This window comes from Danio rerio, chromosome 17, assembly GCF_049306965.1.
Source record: "Danio rerio strain Tuebingen ecotype United States chromosome 17, GRCz12tu, whole genome shotgun sequence".
NCBI classification, from domain to species: Eukaryota; Metazoa; Chordata; class Actinopteri; order Cypriniformes; family Danionidae; genus Danio; species Danio rerio.
This window is the reverse complement of record NC_133192.1, coordinates 49,737,352-49,751,240: the sequence shown is the minus strand read 5'-3', so window position 1 is coordinate 49,751,240 and position 13,889 is coordinate 49,737,352. Positions and strand designations below refer to the sequence as shown.

Genomic DNA, 13,889 nt, shown 5'->3' with positions numbered 1-13,889 from the left:
ATAGTACTCCTTAATTCCAATGGTCTTTCCCAAAGACCAATGTTTCTCAACCATGTTCCTGGAGGACCACCGGCTCTGCACATTTTCTATGTCTCCTTAACCAAACACACCTGATTCTGATCATCAGCTCATTAGCAGAGCTGAAAGACCTGTAATGGGTGTGACAGAGAAAGGAGACATCCAAAGCATGCAGTGTTGGTGGTCCTCCAGTAACGTGGTTGAGAAACACTGCCATAGACAATAACAAGAACAAACCAGCCTGATCGAGGAAATGTAACTATTTTACGTTTTGTCAGTTTAGTGGCTAATTTGTATGAATTCATCGGATTTTAAAAAGGAGGTGTGGCACCCAACCCCGCCCCTAAACCCAACCGTCATTGGCAGATAAGCAAATTGTACGAATGAAAACATACAAATTAACCACTAATGTTACGAAATGCCATGAGATAGCGTTGGAACAAAAACGCATGCATGAGAAGAACATATTATGCACATACAAATGTTTATTACAAACACATTGTTACATTTAATTTCAAATACACACAAAGGTGATTCCAAGTTTCACATTTTATGCAGAATTGTTATAAAAACTAATTTTATATGCACTTATGTATAATCTCTTAAAGTAAAAACCAAAATATGTCATTTATAAAAAGGCATTCATTAGATACAGTGATGAACAAAAATGGAAGAAAAAAATTCATTTTGGTTTAATTTGATCAGAAATCTTTTTTTTTCTTTCCAGTTCCAGTGTTCCAAGGCCTCCTTCATGAATTGTATTAATAAATGAACAACTAGATTGCGGCTTTTTCAGAAAGAAAATGAGAAAAAGAAAGAGTTGATGTTGGATAGATGCATCTATCCAGGCCAGGCTTAAATAGGCACAAATCCATAAAAGTGCAAATGGGACTGGAGAGTTCTGCGAATGATGCTCTGACAATGTGCAAATTCAAGAACATTGAAAAAAAGCAGCTTATTTCCTTAATGACTAATGCTACTGATGAAAAATGGGTTGATTTGTTAAGTAATGGTGAAAAATTGTATAAACCGACTACCGCAAACCTTACTTAATGACATTAGATTGTTGTAAAATGAAGTTGTTTAATCTAATTAGTCACTAAACAGCAGTTTTTCAACACCAGATAATAATATTAAAATGGTTTACACAATGTAATGTAAAATGTAAATGTAATGTGTATTTATATAGCGCATTTATTGTGTATGGCCATACACCCAAAGCGCTTCACAATCATGAGGGGGGTCTCTCCACACTACCACCAGTGTGCAGCATCCACTTGGATGATGCGACGGCAGCCACAGGACAACGGCGCCAGTGCGCTCACCACACACCAGCTATAGGTGGAGTGGAGAGACAGTGATCGAGCCAATTCGGTGGAAGGGGATGATTGGGAGGCCATGATCGTAAGGGCCGATAGAGGGACTTTGGCCAGGACACCGGGGTTACACCCCTGCTCTTTCACGAGAAGTGCCATGGGATTTTTAATGACCGCAGAGAGTCAGGACCTCGGTTTAACGTCTCATCCGAAAGACGGGAAATGACAATAGCAAACTTGGTATATTTAGCCCACAAAGAAATAACTTCATTTCTCGACTCTTATCAAGGGGTAGTACCAAGCTTTTTAACAAGATGTGATATACAGTAAGTCTCACATGTCCACGTTTGTTAAGTGTACGCTCAAAATTCCTCAATGATTATAGATGATAAATCATTACAGAATTACTCTGGGAGTGTGCTTTTTAAACTCCAGATAGATGTTATAAAAGGCGCACCATCCAAATACAAAGGTTCTTCATCATGTCGGTCAAATACTATATTGTATATTCAATCAGAGAAACACAAAGACAACCCAACAAGACTTTTCTGTGCTTTAAAGATGTCTACATATGTATGTATTGGCTAATACAAGGCAAAATTTGTGTGGTCAGATAAAATCTAATACTGCATGTCTGAAAATAGAGTAGTAAACAAATAATCAGGAATGTATGGCTTCATATGTGAAGTCTGTTTAATTTATAACTATATAAATAGTTATATATTATATTGGGCTTTCATATCTACCCCTTATTTATCAAGGGTCACCACAGCGGAATGAACCGCCAACAATTCCGGCAAATGTTTTATGCAGTAAATACAATTGAATATCCAATTCACTTGTATTCATCCAATACAACTAACGCAAACATGGGGAGAACATGCAAACTCCACACAGAAACGCCAACTGGACCAGCTGAGAATGGAACCAGCAACTTTCTTGCTGTGAGGCGACAGAGCTAACCACTGAGTCACCGTGCCGGCCCATCTTGGGCTACTTGTTTTAGCCAAGAGGCCAATGTTTAGACTTCTTTTAAGCACACAAATGTCTGGTGTAAACATACAGTATATCAACCACTTGGGCAACTTTGGGTAGGAATAATTAAAATCCAGAATAGTGTGTCGAGTACTTTTTAGAAAGAAAACTCCTACAACAGAGGTGTTTGGGGCAGTTCAGAAACAGCGTTAAAAGATATAGAGTGAACTTTGTGCATTGTAACTTCGCATGATACTTGTTCAAACTGCAAAATTGTGCACAAAAGGAAGTGTTAAAAGCAGAAAAAAAACCCTTCAAAGTCTCAAATCTTTGACGTTTCCAAATGAAATTGTAAAATTTCCATAATAACATTTGGGCAAAGAGAAGTTAATTCCTAAATCGCCAGAATACAGTTTAAAATATGCACATCTGAACTGGCTACTACACCATACAGCCCACATCTGATAGGTCTTCCTCAACACCCTTTACAGAGTCCACCGGCATTTCCTCACTGTTTCCAGAGTTCTGGAGGAGGAGCTGCAATCTGGTCCAGACTTTGGGGTCTCTGCTACATATGGCCTCCAAAAACAGATCAGTCTGAGCCTGTAGACTCTGAAGTTGGGCCTGGGAGCGTTTGTTTTGTCGAATGAGTTCCTTTGTGCGCATTGTGATGCCCAGCAGGCCTGACCGATTCAAGATATTATACGTGTTGCAAAAGCGTTTGCGTTTGCTGGAACTTGGAGAGAGGGCTTCTGGGATACTTTCCACATCACTGCTCTGGCTGATTGAAGTTTTAGGGAACTTCTGAGGGAACGCTGCGAGGAAGGAGTCAGTACAAAGAGAGAACGGGGAAGTGGTGGTATGGGGCTCCTGAAAATCTGAAAGCCTAGACGGAGAGTCTTTCACATGCATGTCTTCAACGGTGTGACCAATTTCTTCTAAAGAAGAAATACTTGGGTCTACACCGTAACCACTAAAAGTCTCAGAGACATCCTGCTTCAAAGGGAAATTGTGGAAAGGTTTGTCCTCATAACGGTGTCGGTGATGTCTTCCAGCATGACTGTGGCTTGACCTCCTATTGATGGCACCAGGCCCTTGGTCAACTGTAGGTTCTTGAGCAGGATGTGGGGCAATTTTTTGAAAGGTGCTTTGCAGGGGAGCATGCTTTTTGGAATGCTTCTGCTTGTCAAAGCTTTGGCTCGTACTGTCACCGCTGGGTAAACATTTAGCAACAGGCTGTAGGTAAAGCAGCTGAGACTGGGGAACCACATCTAATGAAGTGTTTAGGCTCCAAGGTTTTAAAGCAGGCGCAGTAGAGTTCGGCTGAAAGAAGAAGAAATCAAATGTTTTTAAAACGGACACATACTCTTTGGCTCTCATCCACAATAACAGTTTGAGCCAATTGCAACTCATAGGACAACTTCAAAACTAATGTTGGGGGAGCTGCTCTGAAACTGTAGTTGATAAGCTACCCGCTGCACATCAAGAAAAAGTAGCTAAGCTACTGTTAAACTACACTTCTTAAAAAGAAGCTCGCAACAGGATTAGTTATTTCTTAAAATGTAGTTACTTACACTGAAACTTATTTCACAAAGGCAATATAAAGAAATGTTGATCTTAAGTAAAATATGTAATACATAAAACAACACAATATAATTATGATATAATAATGTATTGTTATGACAGTTTTCGAATTTCTCAAACTTTCAAAATTCAAAGTACAAAGCTGCAATAAATGTAGCATTGCATGTAGTATATACTGTACATATATATTAATTGATAAGGGATATAGTAGCATTTTCTCCATAAAAAACAAAAAAAAGGACAAAGCTATATTTTGTTTAATGTTTTTATTGAAGTCCTTGCAGGACATTTTTACTTCAGGTCAGAACTGTTAGAATACTTTATGAATTGATGGCTGTAATACACTAATGGCTTTCTGCTTCAAACCATTGCAGGTTCACTAAATGTACTGTAGCTGTCAAAAAGCTACTTTGCTAATTGCTGAAAATAGCTAGCTACTGGAAAAGGTACATAATATCATAAACAGTTGAGCTACTGTCAAACTAATAAAAGCATAGCTGAGCTACTTTATGCTAGCTACTCCCTAACAATTTTCAAAACACCTTTTTTATGACTAGCATGTTAGCCAAAAAAAAAAAAAAAAGGATAATGTGTTAGCTTTCTATATAACGCCTAAATAGATTATATGTTTAGGGTGTTGACATGTGGTTTTGGTTCTGCTGGTTTATTCGGCTTAGACCGAAATAAAAAAATAAAAAAGTATGTTGTATCTATGTTTCAGCTGATATCATGTAAAGAGTTTACAAAATGTGTAAAGGAACCAAATGAAGATATGCTGCAAGGAAATGATTTTAGACATCTGCATTGATCTGTAATGAGGAACATCACAACTTTAACTGGTATGCATGAACATTCTGTTCTTGTTATGGTGGCACCCTGTATTGTGTCCTGCTTTTGGATTATTTAGATGTCTCTGATTTGTGATTTATATTTCAGGTCAAACCGAACCAGGAGTTTGCATGCAGACTGAGATTCATATTTTCATCATATGATTATTTATTGTGCAGCAATAACTTAATTAAGTGAATTAGGTTCAAAGTTAATCAAGTAAAGAGAGCAATAGCAAATTTTTTGTATCAAACAAAATGTAAAGTATGAACACCTCTAAACTTCGAACTTAAAAACCTAAGAAATGTATAAGATGTAATGTGTAAATGTAATATTTCTTGGCATATGAATAGGTTCGTCCTTGTCTTCAGCGTGGATACCCTTGTGTGTCATTGACCCAGCACTAATATTTATAAATCAATATTTAAAGTAATCATCTCGTTCTGATTAACATCATGTTCTCGCTTGCTAGCATTGAGAAGCAGTAAATGAACAACATGTGCAATGATACATCTCTTCTCATGTGAAATGTAAAGCAGCTGTACATTAAAGATGCATTACGTTAAAAAAATCCACAACTTGCACTAATAAATTAATGAAATTTAATAAACAAGCACGTTATGAACTACCTCACTTATATCAACATCGCAGCTTGAACTAAACGCATTTATGAAAATGCTAATGTGGACATGCGTTAGAATTTTTTTAATACATCACAGTGTTGAAATTAAATTGAATTTCTCCTGTGTGCTTCTGATGTCTGAATTCACGATTTTCGCTAATAAATGATTTACAGACATCTCTAGTCATATTCATCTTTTTGTTATACATGTTTTGAGATTCAAAGAGTATTCAGTGCAATAATGATCCAATGACCTGAAACTACCAGCATATTTAATAAATACAGTTTTGAATTTGACCAAAACAATACTACAATCCCAAGTGTCACAAAATCGAAATATCTCAGGAAAGCAACTACAAATACAAGATAAATCCAGAATGATATGCGTGCGTCATACCTGCTTGAGGACAAAGTTGTTCATTACGATCATGGGAGATATGCCTGGATGCGAGCCAGTAATGAAAGGCACCCGAGGAGCTGTCGGCATGTTTAGTGCTGCAGAACCAGTTGGTCCAATGTCTTCAATGTCTGTCTGGTCTAGAGCACTAAAATATCCTGAGCTGGCATCTACGGTGTGAAGAAAATCATGAGCAATTCCAGCGTTATGGATGTTAAAAACTCAAAACATAAATTCACAGAGAAAGTATATGTTAGCATTATATTAAAACGTCCGTTTATATTTTCCACAGAATTAACCACAGAATTACAGATTAGAAAAATATCAATCTGTAAACATTTTTTATACTTTAAATTAGGAAAATAAGCATGTGTTATGGATCTGACCAAAAAAGTATGCGAGTTTATAGTATACAACATGCTTCGTAGAAATTCTGTAAATTAAACTGCACAACCCAAAAGAAACTATGCTCATCAAAAGCCAAAGAGTTGACTCTATAAAACAAAAATAATTGATTATTTAACATGTTTGTATTTATGAAGAAAAACAGCTTCGTTATGAATGTGACATCTATCCGATATGAATGTGACAGAAGCGAAATTAGCACTAATGTGACTTTGGTAAATATAATTGTTTGAGAACATTGCAAAGACAAGTTTGAGTATTTTTACAGTCCTCTAAAATACAAGCCTACCCCCATAAAAATGGGGTTATACCCTTAATTATGTGCTGTGTTTTATATATCCAGCCAGTAACATGGGAATTAGTTAGAATTGTGCCACTGAATTAGTGAAAGTCAAATCAGGGCATCACATTTTGCTTAAAACAATAATAATAATTAATGAGGTTGCTTTTATAGTCGCACTTAGTCATAATTTAGTGACAACTTGTGACTTGCTCCATATATCCTTTACCAAAGTACTTACCAAACTAATATTCAGATGGAAATCTTATGTAAGTATGAATTGAAAACAACATCAGGACTATTTATTTAACAGTGAACAAAATTGTACTTTGATAGTCATTGGCTGCTAAATATGATTTTACTATTTGGAATTTGCAAAGAATACTTTTCAGAAATTATATTATAAAGGAGAAATTCTGAATGTGCGAATATAAAATTTTAAGTCTAGAAAACCAGGTCAATGACTAACCTGAATCTTTGTCGGTGTCACTGGAGGCTTTCCGTTTGTTGCCCATGTTGAATCTTCTCTGGTGGTCCGATTTGTTTGATTTTAGTCTATCTGTACAGCCCTGATGCAGGCCGTGACTGAAAAAGACAAAGCCTTGGAGTCAATAAAAGAAAGTCAAAACCATGAAAGATGATAGCCTACTGTAACGTGAACACATTTATAACGGTGATATCAGTGAAATACAGCTCCAAACTGACAGTTGTACGCATTTAAACACCAAATATAAGATGTATTAATACAAAAATAGCTTTGGGATTAATTAGCAAGCACTACTACAATTTTGTGTTAGTAAACAAACAGCCCATGAATGAATCATAAGCAGAGTGCCATGTAAACATTTCCATAATAACCTAACACAGTGTTAACAAAAACATATTAACAGTTTAAATTCTGCATTAATAAAACAATAACTATGTTTTTAATCTAACGTTAAGTTACTTTAAACAGAGTCTGAATGTCAAGCTTCTGCAGCACTTGATACACGATGTTAAACACGAGACTCTCACAGTAACACACGATACAATATCAAACGCACGTTTTATTAACACTTACCAATAACAAATATTCTTTCGAAGTCGCTTTCTTGCTGAAGTCTGTGAACGAACTGACGGTTGACGGTCTCAAACTGAGCTTATATTTCTGTTGTTGTGGAAAACGGATCGTCTACACTGCAACGTGAGTTTACAAACTTCGCTCCGCCTCCTGCCCTGGCTTAAATGGCTGTTACCAGGGGAACAGCCTAAACGTCACTTGTTTTACGATGCAAGATCCGCCTTAACATTTGCATAGCGCGTTCTGATTGGCGCAGAGCTGAACCCTTGCGACTGTAAACGTGACTGAAATGTGGTGTGAAATCTGTACTGCTGTGTCAAGTGTGATCCAGCACGCGCCGCGGCATCATCTTAATAATCCCATTATAATGTTCACTGCATGCAAAAATAGGGCACAGAATTAAAAGTACGTTACAAGTTGTGCTTACAAAATATAATAATTATTACTATTAATATTAATACTGGTAATAGTAGTAGTAGTATTCACGTGCTAGTACTGTTTTAAAATGAAAAAAGTAAGTAAATTAGTTTGATACGGTATTAAATAGTTCTTTAAAGGTATTAACTAGCCCTTTATCCATCCAGTACTAATTCTTTTAACCTGAAAACGCATTCTTAAGAACTTATGATATTAATATTAAATTATAATAAGAATTATATTAAGTCAGTTATAAAGTTACCAATAATTCATTCCACAATGTCATGCGCTAATATACATAGAATTTGGCAAGGTGCAACACATGACAATACTGTATATAAGAAACAAAAAACACAATCTTCAAAACAAAATCCCCTCTTAAAGCAAACATGAATGTTTAATTTGTACTCCCCTGGTACGAAACAAAACTTGGGGACTGTCCAGAAGAATTCATAAATAATCTGTATGTAATTTCAGGTTACCTTCAGCATATACCAGGGTTCTTCTTTAAATTTATGCAGTTAAATGTTTCTTTTTCTGTCCACTAGGTTCTGTACTGCCTTCATAATATTCAGATTTGGACACTGTGGAGGCCATTTTAAGACTGTGTTTCATCAGCCGTTTTTCCTCTTTAAATAAATATTAATCATATATTATAATCAGAACAAAAATATAAATAAACTTTTTTCAATCTGTATTTCTGGTACACTATAATAAAGAGAGTGATTAATAAATAAATATGTGAAAATTGAAATCTGAGAAATGAGATTAAAGATTGAAAAAAAGCTTTCCATTGATGTGTAGTTTGTTTGATATTTGTATAATGTTAGTTAGAATAACTGGCTGAGATTTTTAACTATCTGGAGAAAACTAAAACTATCAGAAAATCTGGATTCTGAGGGTCCAAACAAACCTAAATATAGAGATTTAAAGATTTCATATATTTAAAGTAGCAAATTTACAAAATATCTTCACAGATTAGAATCTTTACTCAACATTCTAATGATTTTTGGCATAAAAGAAAAATATATGTGCAATATTAGACAGGTTTTGTGGTCCTGTATCTAATATAGTAATTTCCATCACTAGCAACAAATGTAATGGTGGCCTAAAACTTTGACACAGTACTGAGTACATTAACAATAAAATACACCACAAGTTTCACAAAATATTTTTAATGATAATCAGAAAAAACAATAGTCACTCTATAACGAAAGGTACTTTTAAATTTGTATAGTTTTCATACATATCAACAGTATTTTTTTTAGAAACATACAACATTTTTATACTTTGGCAATTAATAGCCCTTTAGTGAAAATTATTGCATTTATATTTAGGGCCCTGCACTCAGTCAGCAGCATAGATAATAATGCTTCTTTGGTTCAGTTCCCGCACTTTACAGAGTCCAAAGTGTAGGAAATCATTCACTTTCACTGACAGAAGAATAATAAAAAGCATCAACATTCACTCAAATCATGATTGAACGTCTGTCTCGTTTCATGTTGACTGGTCCTTTCAGAGCAAAGTCTTTGTCCTCACACAGTGCACACATTAAATCTTTTATTTTCTACCTAAACGTAAATATTTAAACGATATATATTCTTGTGGAATGACTTTCAGGACAACGTTAATCCAAAAACACTTTGCGAGTGTTTTTAAGTCTTTCATTATTGCCACTAGAGGTCAGTATGTCAATCCACTTATTTGAAGAATATGGCAAGCCGTTTTAACAATCAATCTATAAAACATACTTCAATACATTTATTCAGCCAAGATGAGTAAATATTCTGTTGTCACTAGTAACAAATGAAATATTATTGTTGACTTTTGTGTCACTGAGGTCTATTATTCATTCTGACTACCATTTATCTGTATATTAATAGTTATTCATTAGGTACTAGAACTTATTTTTTTAGATGTGCACCTTTTATTCGATACTAGTTCTCATTTGATAGACAGTATTACCTGTAAACAGATACTATTGTTTGTTAATTGCACTAATATTATTAATTTGTATTTAGATATTAGATATTTTAGGCCATAGGTGACAAAGGCTGCATCTGAAATCACCTACTACTCAGTAGGTACTGCATTTGAATTGAAGCGTACTATTCAGCCATTAGAAAAGTACATTCTATACAGTAAGAATGTCAGTAGTATGAATAGAACTCGGACATACTACATGCGCCAATTTGTCATCATCACATGATCTACCCAGGTCAGTTGCGTTGCTTCACTCCCAGTCATAAATTCTTGCATGGTGCATCGTGGGATAGCGTATCGATTATCTGATTACGCACTTCAGAATCTCGTCGGATGTAGTAGGTCATCCGGGTACTTCTCACATACTGTTTATCCAATACTATGAATCCAGACATACTACTCGACTGACATACTATTTTAGCGTACTATATAGTATGGAAGTAGGCGATTTCAGACACAGCTAATCTTAGTTCCTGGAGGCCCGCAGCTCTGCACAGTTTAGTTCCAGCCCTAATTAAAAACACCTGATCAAACTAATTTTGTGATTCAGGCTTTTTTGAAACCTACAGTTAAGTGTGTTTTTCCTAATGATGGGTTTCAGCTGGAAAGGCATCCGTTGCATAAAACATGTGCTGGATAAGTTGGCGGTTCATTCCGCTGTGGCGACCCCAGATTAATAAAGGGACTAGGCCGAAAAAAATATGAATGAAGGTTACGGTGTTGAAGCAGGGTTAGAACTAAACTGTACTGGGCTGTGGCCCTCCAGCAACCGAGTTTGGAACCCCTGCATTAGACCTATTACCTATTTGATTAATATTAGTATGTATTATAGATATTACTTATTTAGTAGATTAATTAATTACTTATTTACGTGTTTATATTTATTTATTTACTACAAGTACTAGAACTACCAATACATGTGTACTAGCATGTACTAAATAAGCACTAATTGCTAATCAGGAAAGACTATTATCTAAGAAGTAAGGGCCCCGATATACTTCAAACAAAATAAAAAAAGAACTGAAATTACATCATTTTGAACAAAATCCAGCCAAAACAAAGTTCTTTTTGCAGCAAACATTTTGGAGTTTGTTTTGGTCCTAAACATCTTTGCGCTACCATTGGTCTGTGATGAAAAAAATCACTTCAGTACCTAAAGAATGTGTACAAGTAGCTAATGAATATGTAATAGAAAAGGTACTATCTTAAAAAGTAAGTACTAGTAGTGTGAAAATAGACAGTAGTGTATTTAAAATATTAAACTTTAAAATGGCGGGCAGCATGGTTGCTCAGTGGTTAGCACTATCGCCTCACAGCTAGAAGGTTGCTGGTTAAAAACACGGATGGGTCAGTTGGCATTTCTGTGTGTTTGCATGTTGTCCTGTGCTCGCATGTATTTCCTCTGGCTGCTCTAGTTTCCCCCACCGTCCAAACACGTACGGTAAAGGTGAATTGGATAATTTAAAGATGCTGTAGCGAATGAATGTCAGTGAGAGAGTGTATGTATGGGTTGTGGCCGGAATGATATCCACTGCATAAAACATATGCTGGAACAGTTGGCGGTTCATTCCGCTGTGGTGATTGCTGATAAATAAGGCATTAAGCCAAAGGAAAATGAATGCTAAAAAGGCTTGCCATAGTGCTAAACTCACACAGAAGCTCTAGTCTGGAGTTTTAACCACAGCATCACGTATGAGCGTCTGACGAGGTTTTCGCTTAATTAAAGGGTAATATAGTTTGCATAGCAGTAAAGAGATGAAAACATCTTTGGCATTTTCATTGTGTGATTCCTTCTAGACTTCTTTCCAAATACACAATGCCTTTGTTGATCCCTAATCATGGAATGCAGCTGTTTTACTTCAGCGGATTTTAATAAATAAGAGGGAAGACTGGTCGCTATTGTAACTATGCTACTTCTACTAATAATAATATTACTATTAAACAATAAAATAATTATCTTATTATATTATTATGATAATGTCCAAAGGGTTGACGTCAGTCTAAGATTTTAAGTTTGGTCTCCTGCTGTTGTTTTTTGTTTTGTTTTTTTCTTCAGTAAGAGCTGTGCAGCAGTTTTTCGGTATGGATGACTGGAAGCTCCCCCGTGTGCTGACAGAAGCCCCTCTACCATTACAGCTCTGCGCCTGGATCGAGGAGTGTGGAGAGGTGGCGGGATCCAGGAGTGAATGATGACCATGGTGAGGGTCGCACAGAGAGGGGCGGATGCGCGTGATTGACTGGCATCATGGCGAGACAGCGTTTACCTGCGGGGAGGCTGACACCTGTAACAGAGCATGCACACGCACACACACACACACACACACACACACACACACACACACACACACACACACATCAGTGGAAATGTGTGCTTAAGATCAGAGAACAGTGCACTCTTTGTGTTGTTTAAAGACTTGCTCTTATCAAAATGTCACTGAAAATGAGGAGATTTCATTTTAGATTACGTTTTAGAATCTAGTTTTAAAATGTTTGTTTTTTTCATAGTATTTTAAAATAAGCAGTTTTGAATGCAAAATTTATATTACAGACATTGCCTTGGGATCATATTTTTTTTAACAAAGACATACTGGAAATTCATGCTTTAGTTTTCGTAAATTTGCATATAATTTTTTGTTTTAAAACCGGTATGAGTATCTTTCTTCTGTTGAACACAAAGATATTTTGAAGAATGCTGGTTGTTGGCACTTATTGACTTAAATTATAGGGGGGGAAATTACTATGGAAGTCGATGGGTGCCAGCCACCAGAATTATTTGACTGAAGAAAGAAACTCAAATAGGAGGTGAACAAGTGAAGGGAGAATAAATGATGGAAGTGTTTTTATTTTTGGGTGACTTTAAACTGCAAAAAAAAAAGCACTTAGACATATGTTTCTACGTAAAAACTATTGTTACGGTACACAATATTTCATCATATGACATCACATAATCTATAATGATATTCACAGTGACATTATCAAAAAAATAGTCCATCAACATGCTTTTTGAAAGTACCCATGAGAAGGTATGTTATGCTGTGCAGAAAAAAAGTAAATAGCCCAATGGTTTAGCACTGATAAGATATAAAAAATTATATTTGAATTTGAGTGGCTGGAGAGGCGTCACGGTGGTGCAGTGGTTAGCACAATCACCAGCAAGGACAGTGGTTCAACCCCGGCTGGGTCAGTTGGCATTTCTGTGTGGTTTTCATGTTCTCCCCGTGTTTGTAAGGGTTTCCTCCGGGTGAAAGCGATGTAGCGCAAAACTGCAAGTGCAAAGATGACATGTCGTTTACTTATTATTATTCATAGCAGAGTTTTCTTATCCTATGAGAAGAGTCGGCTTCTCATATATTCATGACTTTCCGAAGGCAAGGCAGACCTGCCATTGCCAAACTGTGAGACACAGCCACGGCACACGGTATTTAGTTGTTCATTAAGGGAAGCATGGACACCAGCCCTCCAGAACCAAGTTTGGACACCTCTGCTCTAGATAACCAATAGAGCCAATGGTTGAAAAACGCTGGGCAAGAGACCTGCTGCACTGAGTCTGCATTCAGACCCGGGGATTGGTAGAAAAGTCCTCATTTATAGTGTTTATATGAACATGATTATCTTTATAATTACATAAACTGTGGTTATCTGTATATGAAATTACGAATAACAAATGTAGCAGGGCATTAAATTACTGTTTATATCTTTGCATTTTAACTTTGTAAACTATAAATCATGGGTCTCCTCACAGTTTGTGTCTCATTTTGTGAGCTAACTACCAACAGTTGTTTCTCTTCCCTCTATGTAGGATATGACCCTTTAAAACAAGTCCAACAATTCAGTGCTTATAATGACTAGATCTGTCAATATGGACAAGCAGAGGTTGTAGCCTCTTAATCTCCTTTACTCACCTGGGTTATGACAGTTTCTGTGAGTGAGTGACATGAATTTATCCAGCTACATGCTTTTATATAAATTTTTCATTGAAAGAATTTCAAATCTCATTCTTGATT

The 13,889-nt window shown here is 36.1% G+C and overlaps 2 protein-coding genes across 3 annotated transcripts in view; both read right to left on the bottom strand.

Annotated features, from left to right (window-relative positions):
- Positions 1 to 2,746: 2,746 nt before the first annotated feature.
- cipca (CLOCK-interacting pacemaker a) lies at positions 2,747 to 7,647 on the bottom strand. Its single transcript, NM_001327903.1, has 4 exons — positions 7,486 to 7,647; positions 6,895 to 7,010; positions 5,741 to 5,910; positions 2,747 to 3,632 (listed from the first exon to the last, which is right to left on the bottom strand). Exons 2-4 carry the CDS (start codon positions 6,938 to 6,940, stop codon positions 2,751 to 2,753), a joined length of 1,098 nt encoding a protein of 365 aa, NP_001314832.1. The 5' UTR covers positions 6,941 to 7,010; positions 7,486 to 7,647; the 3' UTR covers positions 2,747 to 2,750.
- Positions 7,648 to 9,064: 1,417 nt separating this feature from the next.
- pgfb (placental growth factor b) overlaps positions 9,065 to 13,889 on the bottom strand; it is a 57,170-nt gene continuing 52,345 nt past the window's right edge. Inside the window, exon 7 of one of the 2 annotated variants that reach the window (XM_021473212.3) lies at positions 9,065 to 12,167. In XM_021473212.3, coding sequence (XP_021328887.3) covers positions 12,146 to 12,167 — 22 coding nt within the window. In that variant the 3' untranslated portion in view covers positions 9,065 to 12,145. Of the gene's footprint in view, positions 13,149 to 13,889 lie in introns of both variants that reach the window. The other variant, XM_073927761.1, reaches the window with a different exon arrangement.